The following is a 12853-nucleotide window of genomic DNA, read 5'->3' on the forward strand; positions in this document are numbered from 1 at the left end:
TCTCCCAGTGGAGGAGCTGGGAATTAACAATTAGCTGTGAACATACATAACTTTCCCACCACAACTAATGTTTAATTCATAGAATCATAGAGTGGTTACAGCACAGGAGGTCAGTTGGCCCATCATGTCTGTGCTAGCTCTCTGCAAGAGCAACTCACCTAGTCCCACTCACCCACTTTTTTTCCATAGCCCTGCAAAGATTTTCTCTTCAGATAATTATCCACTTCCCTTTTGAAAGCCACAATTGAATCTGCCTCCATCACACTCTCAGGCAGTGTATTCCAGATCCTAAATGTTCCCCTACTGATACTTGACCCATCTCATTCCCCAGAACCAGATCCAGCAATACCTCCTTCCTTGCTGGACTGGAAACATACTGATGTCGAAAATTCTCCTGAGCACACTCCAGAAACTCTTGCCCCTCTCTGCTCTTTACACTGTTACTATCCCAGTCTATATTAGGATAATTAAAGTCCCTCATTATAACTACAGTATAACTCTTGCACCTTTCTGCAATTTCCTTGCAAATTTGTTCCTCTATATCTTCCCTACTAGTTGGTGGTCTGTAGAATAACAGTCCGGAAATGTAATGGTACGTCTACTGTCTCTTAGCTCCAATCAAGTTCTGACCTCGACCGCTCTAGCACATCCTCTTTCTCAGCACTAAAATCTTCTTCCCTAATCAATACTGCTACCCCTTTTTGCTTTAGTTCCCTATCTTTCCTGAACACCTTATATCCAGGAATATTTAGTATCCAATCCGGTCATTTTTGACCCAGGTCTCTGTTATCAGCACATCAGATTTCCATGTGGCTATCAAGTGCCTACAGTTCACCAACCTTATTTACCACATTCTGCGCATTCACATACATGCACAGTAAACCTAATTAGACCTTATTACATTCCCTCTTACTCTGACCCTGGCAAACACCTTACTATTTCCTTCCCTAGTGCTATCTGCCTCTTCCAATTCTCTGTGCACCTTGGTTCTCCTAATATCTCCTGGTTCCCACACCCCTGCCAAGTTAGTTTAAACCCTCCCCAAGAGCACTCGCAAACTGTCCCACAAGGACATTTGTCCAGGCTCCGTTCAGGTGCAACCCATCTAGCCCCATCTCCCTCAGAACTGGTCCCAATGTCCCAGGAATCTAATGCCCTCCCTCCTGCACCATCTCTCCAGCCACACATTCATCTGCTGTATCTTCCTATTTCTAGACTCACTTGTTGAATGGAGCTGAATGGCCCTGGTGGAACCCAAACTAAGCATCACTGAGCAGGTTATTGCGAAGGAAGTGTCGCTTGATAGCATTGTCAACGACACCTTCCATCACTTTACTGATAATTGAAAGTAGACTGATGGGGCGGTAATTGGCTGGGTTGGACTTGTCCCACGTTTTGTGTACAGGACATGCCTGGGCAATTTTCCACATTGCTGGGTAGATGCCATGTTGTAGCTGTACTGGAACAGCTTGGCTAGGAGCACGGCAAGTTCTGGAGCACAGGTCTTCAGTACTATTGCCGGAATGTTGTCAGGGCCCATAGCCTTCGTAGTATCCAATGCCTTCAGTCGTTTCTTGATATCACATGGAGTGAATCAAATTGGCTGAAGACTAGCATCTGTGATGGTGGGGACCTCAGGAGGAGCCGAGATTTATCATCAACTTGGCACTTCTGGCTGAAGATTGTTGCAAATGCTACAGCCTTATCTTTTGCACTGATATGCTGGGCTCCCCCATTTTTGAGGATGGGGATATTTGGGGAGCCACCTCTTCCAGTTAGTTGTTTTATTGTCCACCACCATTCACGACTGGATGTGGCAGAACTGCAGAGCTTAGATTTGAAGTTCCGAAGAAGGGTCACTGACCCGAAACGTTAACTCTGCTTCTCTTTCCACAGATGCTGCCAGACCTGCTGAGTGATTCCAGCATTTCTTGTTTTTGTTTCAGATTTCCAGCATCCGCAGTATTTTGCTTTTATTTTAGATTTGATTTGTTGGTTATGGGATCGCTTATCTCTGTCCATCGCATGCTGCGGTGAGGTGAGAGAGACTGTCCTTGACATCAATGCAGCATTTGGCCAAGTATGCCATCAAGGAGCCCTAGCAAAACTGGAGTCAATAGGAATCAGGGCGAAAACTCTCCGTTGGTTGGAGTCATACCTAGCACAAAGGAATATGGTTGTGCTTGGTGGAGGCCAATCTCCAGGACATCACCGCAGGAGTTCCTCAGGGTGGTGTCCTAGGCCCAACCATCTTCAGTTGCTTCATCAATGACCTTCCTACAATCATAAGGTCAGAGGTGGGGATGTTCGCTGATGATTGCACAATGTTCAGCACCATTCACGACTCCTCAGATACTGAAGCAGTCCGTGTAGAAACATCCAGGCTTGGGCTGATAAGTGGCAAGTAACATTTGCGCCACACAAGTGCCAGGCAATGACCATCTCCAACAAGAGAGAATCTAATATAAAAGCAAAATACTGCAGACGCTGGAAATCTGAAATAAAAACAAGAAATGCTGGAAATACTCAGCAGGTCTGGCAGCATCTGTGGAGAGAGAAGCAGAATTAACGTTTCAGGTCAGTGACCTTTCATCAGAACTGCAGAGAGAATCTAACCATTTCTCCTTCACATTCAATGGCATTACGATTGCTGAATTCCCCACTCTAAACATCCTGAGGGCTACCATGGACCAGAAATTGAACTGGAGTAGCCATATAAATACCATGGCTACCAGAGCAGGTCAGAGGCTAGGAATGCTGTGGCAAGTAACTCAACTCCTGACTCCCCAAAGCCTGTCCACCATCTACGAGGCACAAGCCAGGAGTGTGATAGAATACTCTCCTTTTGCCTGGATGGGTGCAGCTCCAACAACATTCAAGAAGCTCGACGCCATCCATGACAAAGCAGCCCACTTGATTATTTGTAGATGGGGTGCCAATCACTCCTTCTACCACCGGCGCACAGTGGCAGCAATGTGCACCATCCACGAGATGCACTGCAGCAATGCACCAAGGCTCCTTAGACAGCACCTTCCAAACCCACGACCTCTACCACTTAGAAGGACAAGGGCAGCAAATCCATGGGAACACCACCACCTGCAAGTTCCCCTCCAAGCCACACACCATCCTGATTTCGCTGTTCCTTCACTGTTGCTGGGTCAATATCCTGGAACTCCCTTCCTAACAGCACTGTAAATGTACCTACCCCACATGGACTGCAGCGGTTCAAGAAGGTAGCTCACCACCACCTTCTCAAGGACAATTAGGGATGGGCAATAACTGCTGGCCTAGTCAGTGACGCCCACATCCCAGGAACAAGTAAAAAAAAACTTGCATGTGGCACTGGAAGTAATCTGGAGATTACTACCTTTGCGATCCTGCTTGCTAGTTTCTTTCCTTGATCCCTAAACTCTGCCTGCAGGACCTCATCCCTCTTTCTGCCTGTGTTGTTGGTACCGATATGGATCACTGCTGCTAGCTGTTCACCCTCCCCCTTCAAAGTCTTCGGCAGCTGCGCTGTAACATCCTTGACCCTGGCACCAGGGAGGCAACATACCATCCTGGATTCATGTCTGTGGCCGCAGAAATGCCCGTCTGTTCCCTTAACTATTGAATCCTCTATCACTAATGTTACGATCCCTGAGGAGGTCAACCAACCAAAAGAACCGAATTTACTGAATGGCCCCCCAAAAAAATCAAACGGACAAGATTTCACTTGTATAACTTTTATTCTAACAATCAAACCAAAATCAACATATATTAAACATAAAATAACAGACAAATCACTTATGAAAGTGATTGTTTTGTTAAAAAATATTTTAAAAGGAATTTATAGTTAAACTGAATAAATGTTGGACCAGATTTTTTTTCAAAGAGAGCCATCAAGAGGACACTGAGGAAGTTAGATTGGCAACAATGCTGCTGGTCGTCACATGGCTCGGGTTAGGGATGGAACAGAAACCCTAGTAACAGGGGCAGAGAAGTGACTGGATAAGCCCAGTAGCAGCAGAGCACCTGGAAGAGCAGAAAACTGATCAGTTTTCTGGTTGTGTGCCAGTGTGTATGTGTGTTTTACCTTTTGGAAGGAACTAAAGTCAAGTCTGAAGTGTAAAGGAAGGAAAAAAGACGATAACCGAGCTCACTTTCCAGCAATTCCATAAAAGACCTTGTGAAGTCCACTGTGTTGATTTGTCTCGTCTCCTGTCTATGGTAGAGTTGCTTCTTGGCGCCGCCTGAACAGAACATTTCTAGTGGGATTTTGGTGGTCTGTCTGCACGTGTACGGAGGTTGCACTGTGTGCCAGTTTTGGTGCAGCGTGTCTCATCTGTTTTCTTCAGGGGCGGGCAAGTGATCTGGCCGGGTGTTGTTTTTTTGTCTGTAACAGAGCTCTGATCCAAAAATCCCTTCGAATGCTTTCTGTTAACCCGTATACATAAATGTGTGCATGAGCTAGTGTAAGATGCTAAGATAAAAAAGGGGACTTTAAAATTTAATGTTGGGATTAAAAAATTTTAATATGTGTTTATGTTTTACTTCATTACTAGTTAAGGCTTGTTTTATAATAAACTGATAATTTTGTTATTCAGTAAAGAAAACTAATTAGTGTGTTCTATTCTGGGAAAAATAGTATATATTATTGCCTGTATTAGTAAGTGGGAACATTTTAATTATGTTGTGACCTGTGGAGAAATGGGACTGAATTAACAGTGCACTCCTCCCACCTCGGTTGTAACAATATATATATAGTTTACAGATTACATGTTAATTATCAGATACAACAAAGATAGATCTCATGGATTTACTAGGCAGTCCACTAAGCAAAGATGGAACCAAACAATCACAAAGTTCTTCAAAACGCTGAACATCTTCAGGTAGATTTCCAGCTCGTCCTCCAAGATGCAGTCACTGATTTAATGCCTTCTCGTTGATAACAAAAATTTCGGTCTTGTCACCTCTTGAACCTGCATGGCTCTGCTCATAAGAGTCTTGATGGCATGGATCTCTAAGTCACTGGAAGCAGCTGCCACAACTCATCTTTGCCAATGGCCAGCTCTCAATCAGCTGCCAGTCTCTGCAAAACACTCTGACTGTAGCCTGCTTGAACTCTCCAATCTTGTGATCTGAGCTTAAATAGCTTTAGTCACATGCCTCTGGTCAAATGACCCCGTATCTTATCTGTTTCCAACCAGTTGTGTCTCTCCAGAACCCTGAAGTTTCTACTTTCATTTTTAAGTTAGGGACTGTCTCAAAAAAGCAAGCTTTGAAACCAGTCAGTGCACCTCACAGAATTCAATAAGTCATCTGTTCAGAAAACAGTCTGCACATGCTCCTCCACTGGTCTCGCAGACCACAGGAGAATCATCACTCTCACCAGTTTTCAGAACGGAACACTGATTGGAGAGTGAGATGCCCTCAGGGAACTCCTGCATTACCTGCCTTGACTGCTGCCTGGCAGTCACCCATTCCCTCTCTGCCTGCACGCCCTTAAACTCTGGGGCAGGGGTGACATCTATAAATGCACTATTCACAAAACTCTCAACTTGGCACATGCACCGCAGTGACTCCAGCTGCTGCTCAAGTTCCGAAACACCGAGTTCATGCTGCTGCAGCTGAAGACACTTCATGCACATGTAGTTATCCAAGACACAAGAAGTGTCCTGGAGTTCCCACAGGGAACAGAATGTGCACTCTATGGGACTGAGCTGCCCTGCCTGCCTCTATTTTTTAGACTATTAAATTTATGGCAAATATAACTACAGACTCACCAGCTATTCACCAATTAGTTGCTTCTCTGTGCTGACTTCGCTTCATTTTATAGGAACTTTAATTGAAATTTTTCACTTAACTCTACCTTGGTATTTAATTTTAACTTTATTCCTTAGATTTTATTAATTGAACATTGAATGTAAATGATCAAATTGGCCTTAGTTGTATGCTAATTAACCTAGTCTTACATTAAAGTTGATTAATTTAAATAAATTATATTGAAATAAAAATTCAAAGCTTACCAGTGTACTCACCCCACATGACTCCATGCCTTGTGACATCACTTCACAATATGTCTCTGCCTCTCGCTGCTGCTCTTCTTTCCCGCTGTGCTTTGCTACTCTGCAGGTGTTTCCTGTGCTGTTTTGAAGTGTGTTCTGTTGCTCTATTTTCAGGACGCGCCCACTTTCCCCTCGGGGGGGATCTGGACAGTGGCCTTAATGGGAGATGCAATGTTAAGCTTAGCTGCATTTTAGTAGCTAATAAAGAGCCATGCATCAGACCCTAGATCACGCCATGGGACATTAGCCAGTATGCCCAAGAAAACAAAAAGTATTTTATTGTACTTTTGCCTCACATTGCCTAACTTTCAATTGTGTGTGGAACTTCTTGAGATCTTAATATCTAATGCAGAAAGGAAATTGCCATCTTTCCTTAAGGACTACCAACTTGGTTTTGTATAAGAGCTGTGTGTAATCTAACCTTACCTAGTAAACTGCCTCTCATTACTTTATAATTGCATTGCATTATTTACGACTCACTGAAAAAGAGAATATTTTACATTTCTTAATTTGGTTTTCAGGTTATACCAATCAGTATGTTCAATTCACCCCCATGAATTGCATGATCCTCACTTTCACCCTGGCTAACCCCCACAAAAAAAAAAGTTACTCACCAACAATGTATCCCTTCCACCCACGATGCTGAGACCAAGCCCGGAACGTCCTTTTGAAATTTCCAGGATAGTTTCTTGTCCTGGGACTACAGGACATGTTGCTGGATCTGGTGCTACTGCAGGTGCTGATATGTTACCTTTATAAACATGACAATTTCATATGGTTAAACCAGTAGACAGTTCAGGAACATACAGTCAGGCCCAGAAGTAAACAAGCATAGCCTATACTCCAGAAACTGTGGGCTGAGAGTATCCCATATACATTAATATATACCCAGGAACTCGGATTCTGAATACTCTAATGATAAGTCTCTGGAGCAAACGTGCATTGCTAAATAGTAAGACAATCACAACTGGAGCAATTTTACAATGACTGATGATTTATTCACATCTCTCATTTTTAAAGTTGCTGTCTTAAAATTACAAGATTATGACAGACAAACAAGAACAACTTATATTTATATAGCACCTTCAATGTAATCAAACGTTCCGAGGTGTTTCACAGGAGCTTTGTAAAACAAAGTATGACATTGAGCCATCAAAGGAGATATTACATCATATGACCTAAAGCTTGGTGAAAGAGGTAGGTTTTAAGGAGTGTCTTAAAGCAGGAAAGCAAGGTGGAGAGGGGCAGAGGTGTAGGGAGGGTATTCCAGAGCTTGGGGCTGGGCAGCAGAAGGCACGGCCACCAATGGCAGAGTAATTAAAACCAGGGATACACAATAGGCCAGAATTAGAGGAGCGTAGATATCTTGGAGGGCTGTGGGGCTGAAGGAGATTACAGATGTCAGATGGCATGAATATGAGGTTGGAAACTCATCTTGGGGTCAAATGTGACACCAAGGTTGTGAACAGACTGGCTTAATCTTAGATTGTTGCCAGGGAGAGGGATGGAATTGGTAGCCATGGAATGGAGTTTGGAGAAAGGACTGAAAACAATGGCTTCAGTCTTCCCAATATTTAATTGGAGAAAATTTCTGCTCATTCAGTACTGGACATCGGATAAGCAGATTGATAATTTTGCAACAGTGGGGGAGTTGAGAGAAGTGTTGTCAGCATACATGTGAAAACTAATGTGGTGCTTTCAGACGCTGTTGCCTAGGGCAGCATGTAGATGAGAAATAGGAGGGGACCAAGGATAGATCCTTGGGGGACACCAGAGATAACGCTGTGGGCGTAGGAAGAGAATCCATTGCAAGTCATTCTCTGGCTATGATTAGATAGATAAGAATGGGACAAAAAGAGCAATTCCACCCAGCTGGATGACAGTAGAGAGGTGGTGGAGGAGGATGGTGTGTTCAATTGTATCAAAGGCTGCAAACAGGTTGAGAAGGATGAAGAGGGAAAGTTCATCTTTGTAACAGTCACATCAGAAGTAATTTGTGACTTTGATAAGAGCTGTTCTGGTACTGTGACAGGGGCAGAAACCTGATTGGAGAGATTCAAACATGGAATTCTGGAAAAAATAGGAATGGATTTTGAAGGCAACACATTCAAGGACTTTGGAGAGGAATGGGAGGTTGGAGATGGGACGATAGTTTGCAAGGGTAGTGGGGTCAAGGGTTGATTTTTTGAGGAGAGGTGTGATGATGGCAGATTTAAAGGGCAGCACATAAAGAGAGAACCGTTTACAATATCGGCTAACATGAGGACCGGGGTGGGGGGATGTTGGGTGGTCGGCAGTTTAGTGGGAAGAAGATCGAGGGAATAGGAGCTGGGTCTCATGGACAAGATGAGCTCAGAGAGGGCATGAGGGGAGATAGGAGAGAAATTAGAGAAAGATGCGAGTTCAGGGCTAGGGCAGTGGGGAAGCATTATAGGAAGATTGGCCAGGTGGGCTAGTGGAAGGGATGATCGCGGCAGAGGCAGCTGATCGGATGGTCTCGATCTTAGCAACAATGAAGTCCATGAGCTCCTCACACTTATTATTGGAGGTGAGGATGGAGGGGGCAGGGACAGGGGTTAAAAATACAGTTTGCAGTGTGGAAAAGAAGTCTGGGATTATCTCTGCATTCCAAGATGATCCTGGAATAGTGTGTAGTTTTAGCAGATGAGCACAGGACCTGCTAGTGCTTTAAGTGGTCCAGCCGATCTGGCGGTGGATGGCTAAACCAGTTATCTGCCATATATTTTCAAGTAAGGGGGAGGCAGTGGCGTAGTGGTAATGTCACTGGACTAGTAATCCAAAGCCCAAGCTAATGCTCTGGGGACGCGGGATCGAATTCAACCACGGCAGATGGCGAAATTTGAATTCAATTAATAAATCTGGAATTAAAAGCTGGTCTAATGGTGACCATGAAATCACTGTCAATTGTTGTAAAAACCCATCTGATTCACCAATGTCCTTTAGAGAAGGAAATCTGCTGGTCTGGCCTATATGTGTCTCCAGACCCACAGCAATGTGGTTGACTGTGAAATGGCCTAGCAAGCCACTCAGTTCAAGGGCAATTAGGGATGGGCAATGAAAGCTGGCCCAGCCAGCGAAGCCCACATCCCACAAATGAATTTTTAAAAAATAATTTGGACTTAAGGGAGCGGGGATGAGGGCTGTAACGGGGGACTAGGACATCAAAGGTGGAGGTGAGGGTGTGGTTGAGCAAATCAGTAGCTGCAGAAATGCTGCGGTGAACGAAGGGTCAAAGGCTAGATAGTTTTAAAAGTGCAGCTATAAATGTGGGTGGACAGTGATACAAGGAAGTGATCAGAGATGGCCTTACCTGTAATTGATACGATGGGAGTAGTGAGGCCACATGAGATGGCAAGGTCAAGGGGTTGGCCATAAATACGGGTTGCAGAGTTTACGTGCATGGAGGGATTTAGGGAGGATAAGAGGGCGGTGAACTCAGAGGAGAGAGAAAATGAATTGAGATGAAGATTGAAATCACCAAGGATGAGAAGTCCTTTGGTGTATAGGCTGAGGGTGCAAAACAGTGAGGATATCTCAGTGATAAAATTTTTATCGTATTTGGTAGGGCAGTTGAGAATGATGAATCTGAGAGGTGAGAGTGGCGGAACAAGGTGAAATGCTCAAAGGAGGAGTGTCAGACGAGTAGGGGGGTCAGGCCAAGGCGTGATCTGATAATAAGCACTACACCACCACCACAAGAGTCTTGGTGGGGCAAGTAGTGGAAGATGCAGCCAGGTGGGGAGGCTTCATTAAGTGGCAAGGTGTCATCACCCCTCTGTCAGGTTTCTGTTAAGTCCATAATGCCGATGCCATCATCCACAATAAGTTCATGGATGGCAAGGGCCTTGTTCACAAGTGAATGGACATTCTGGAGGGTCAGGACGGGAAAGTGATCTTAACACATCCATCCACGGAGATCCCAACATCCCCTTTAATTGCTTCTTAAACATTTCCTGGGTTTATGCTTCCACTACTCTGTCTGGAAGTTTATTTCACATGCTACTCACTCTGTGTACGAAGAGGAATTTCCTGATATCTGTCCTAAAATTACCTTTTGCTACTTTGAACCTGTGTCCCCCATTCTACTCCCTCAGTTTAATTTGTGGTAATATTTGGGGTTAACATTTTCGATACTCTTAACTATCTTAAATATCTGTAAGATCTGGAAGACCCAAGTCCATCCAGTCTATTCTCATACTCATTGGCTGGAATTTTACACCCTCCTGGGAGTGGGCTAGGAGGCGGGGTTGGGGGGGTGAGGGAGTAAAATTAGGGGGTGCTGTGCCTGTTGTCTACTCGCCCCCACTGATATTTTACCAGTGGCGAGGGAGGTGGCAGACAGCCTGCCCATAGGTCAATTGAGGCCTTTAAGTGGTCAATTAATGGTAACTTAAGGGCCTCTTCCCACCACCGCTGGTATTTTACCAGTGGCGGATGGGCACTTTGCCACCTGGGAGGCCACCCAGTTAATCCTGATGACCTCACTGTGGGCTAGAGGGGCCTCTCCTGATTGGGCACTCTATGCCCCAAGGAGGGTTCCTCCAGCAGCACGGGCTGTCACCCTGGAACACCACCGCTACCTTCACGAACGACTCCCTCTCCCCCTTGCCAGGGCCTGGCTGATTGGCCTGCTGAGCCCAAACCCCACTTACCTTTTTCGCCAGCCTCCATGTTGGCTAGGTCTGGGGCATGTTGCAGTCCCAGCAGTGGTCACTGCTCCCAGTGGCGCTGCTGGGACTAAAGAACTGCCAGCTCGCTGATTGGCCGGCAGCACTTGGACATACTGTCTCATCAGGGCGGAAGCCACAACTGCAGGCAATTAATTGCCTAAGACTGTTAAATATGGTTGTAGCTTCCAGGGCTGGAGAGGCGGGCCGGGGCCACTGCCTCCTCGTAAAATCCCGGCCATTGGGTATCAGCCTCGTAGCTTTTCTATGCACTGCCTCTAGCACTTGAACATCTCTCTTGTAATTCAGTGGTCAAAACTGGTTACAGCAATCAAAGTGTGGTCAGTGCTATATGTTCCAGAAATCAAGCACATATGAAGCATAGCTGCTTCAGTAAATGTTTACCTACATTACTTTTGATTGAGGAAAAAAAAATCAACTGTAATTTCAAAGTACATAGCACTTGCAAAATAACTTTCTAACAAATGTATCAGGCTTTTGAATTGGTTGGATAGCCACAGATTAGCCTTCCATTTAGGAATGAAATGGTAACCCTAGACTTAAGTTACCCTAATATTAAAAGGAAAGGTTAGAGGCAATTACTGCGATCTGAGAACTCAGAATCTGTGTTAAGATATGAAGGTGGAGGTGCCGGAGATGGTTGCAGGGTCCGGTCCTGGCAACTGATGGTTAACTTCACTGTTCCTTTTGCTTTTTTGAGAAGGTTGATGGCCTAGAACCAGAACAAAAAATGTTGCATAAAAATTGTGTGGCATATCTGGTTTCAATGAGCTTAAAATACAAAACAACGGGAAATCAGACCAGTTATCTTTGGTAAATTGAACTTATGCACTGCTCAAGCCTGATGGAATGATTTTCAAAAAGAAACATTATGATGGTAGGAATTTATGTTTCAAATACTCAACACTAAGGTACAAATACTCAACATGATTTACAGAAAGAATTAGCAAATTATGAATTTTGCATTTTATTCAGCAATGAACGAAAATACAGAACCACATTAAAATTCTCAATGAACAGTAATGTTGGGAAAATGAAATTGCTTACATCAAATTACATTGGTGGAATTTAATTGGTAGCTATAAAATATATCAGCCATTCCAACCAAGTAATCCAAATGCACAGAGTCATTTATGGAACAGAAGGAAGCCATTCAGTCCATCGAGTCCATACTGGCTCTCCACGGAGCTATCCCATCGGTCCCATTCCCACGCTCGATCCCTGTAGCCCTGCAAGTCTATTTCCTTCAAGTGGCCATCCAACTCCCTCTTGAAGTCATTGATTGTCTCCTGCGCCACGACCCTTGTGGGCAGTGGAGTTCGAGGTCATTTCCACCCACTGCATAAAGATGTGCTTCTTCATATTCCTCCTGCATCTGTTGTCCAAATCTTTCAATCTGTGTCCCCTAGTCCTTGTACCATTAATTAATGAGAACAGTTTTTCCTTGTCTAACTTATCCAAGCCAGTCATAATCTTGTACACCTCTATTAAATCTTCCCTCAAACACTTTCTTCTAAGGAGAACAAACCCAGCTTTTCCAACCTAACCTTGTAACTGAAGTCCTCCATCCCTGGAATCATTATGGTAAATCTCCTCTGCACCCTGTCATGGACCCTCACATCCGTCCTAAAGTGTGGTGACCAGAACTGAACGCAATACTCTAGTTGGGGCTTAACCAGAGCTTTATAAAGTTTCAGCATAACTTCCCTGCTTTTGTACTCAATGCCTCTATTTATGAAGCCCAAGATCCCATATACTTTGCTAATCACTCTCTCAATATGTCCTTCCACCTTCAAAGATCTATGCACATGCACCCCCAGGTCCCTTTGCTCCTGCTTTAGAATTGTGTCATTGAATATATATTGTCCCTCCCTATTTCTTCTGCCAAAATGCATCACCTCATAGTTCCCTGTATTAAATTCCATCTGCCACCTGTCCGCCCACTCTGCTAGTCTATCTATGCCCTGCTGCAGATGGCTCATATCATCCTCACTGCTTGTCACACTTCCAAGTTTGGTGTCATCAGCAAACTGGGAGATTTTACTTTGTATTCCAAGATCCAAGTCATTATATATAGCAAAAGAAGTGGTGGCCCCA

The 12853-nt window shown here is 44.4% G+C and overlaps 1 protein-coding gene across 8 annotated transcripts in view; it reads right to left on the reverse strand.

Moving 5' to 3' along the window:
• Positions 1-12853, reverse strand: part of patj (PATJ crumbs cell polarity complex component) — a 472630-nt gene that overhangs the window by 76552 nt on the left and 383225 nt on the right. For all 8 annotated transcript variants that reach the window (XM_068037182.1, XM_068037186.1, XM_068037183.1 and 5 more), the window contains 2 exons: positions 11339-11468; positions 6662-6798 (listed from right to left, as the gene is read on the reverse strand). In XM_068037182.1, the coding sequence (XP_067893283.1) occupies positions 6662-6798; positions 11339-11468 (267 nt within the window). The remainder of the gene's footprint in view (positions 1-6661; positions 6799-11338; positions 11469-12853) is intronic.

Source organism: Heterodontus francisci, chromosome 8 (assembly GCF_036365525.1).
Source record: "Heterodontus francisci isolate sHetFra1 chromosome 8, sHetFra1.hap1, whole genome shotgun sequence".
In the NCBI taxonomy this organism is placed as follows: domain Eukaryota; kingdom Metazoa; phylum Chordata; class Chondrichthyes; order Heterodontiformes; family Heterodontidae; genus Heterodontus; species Heterodontus francisci.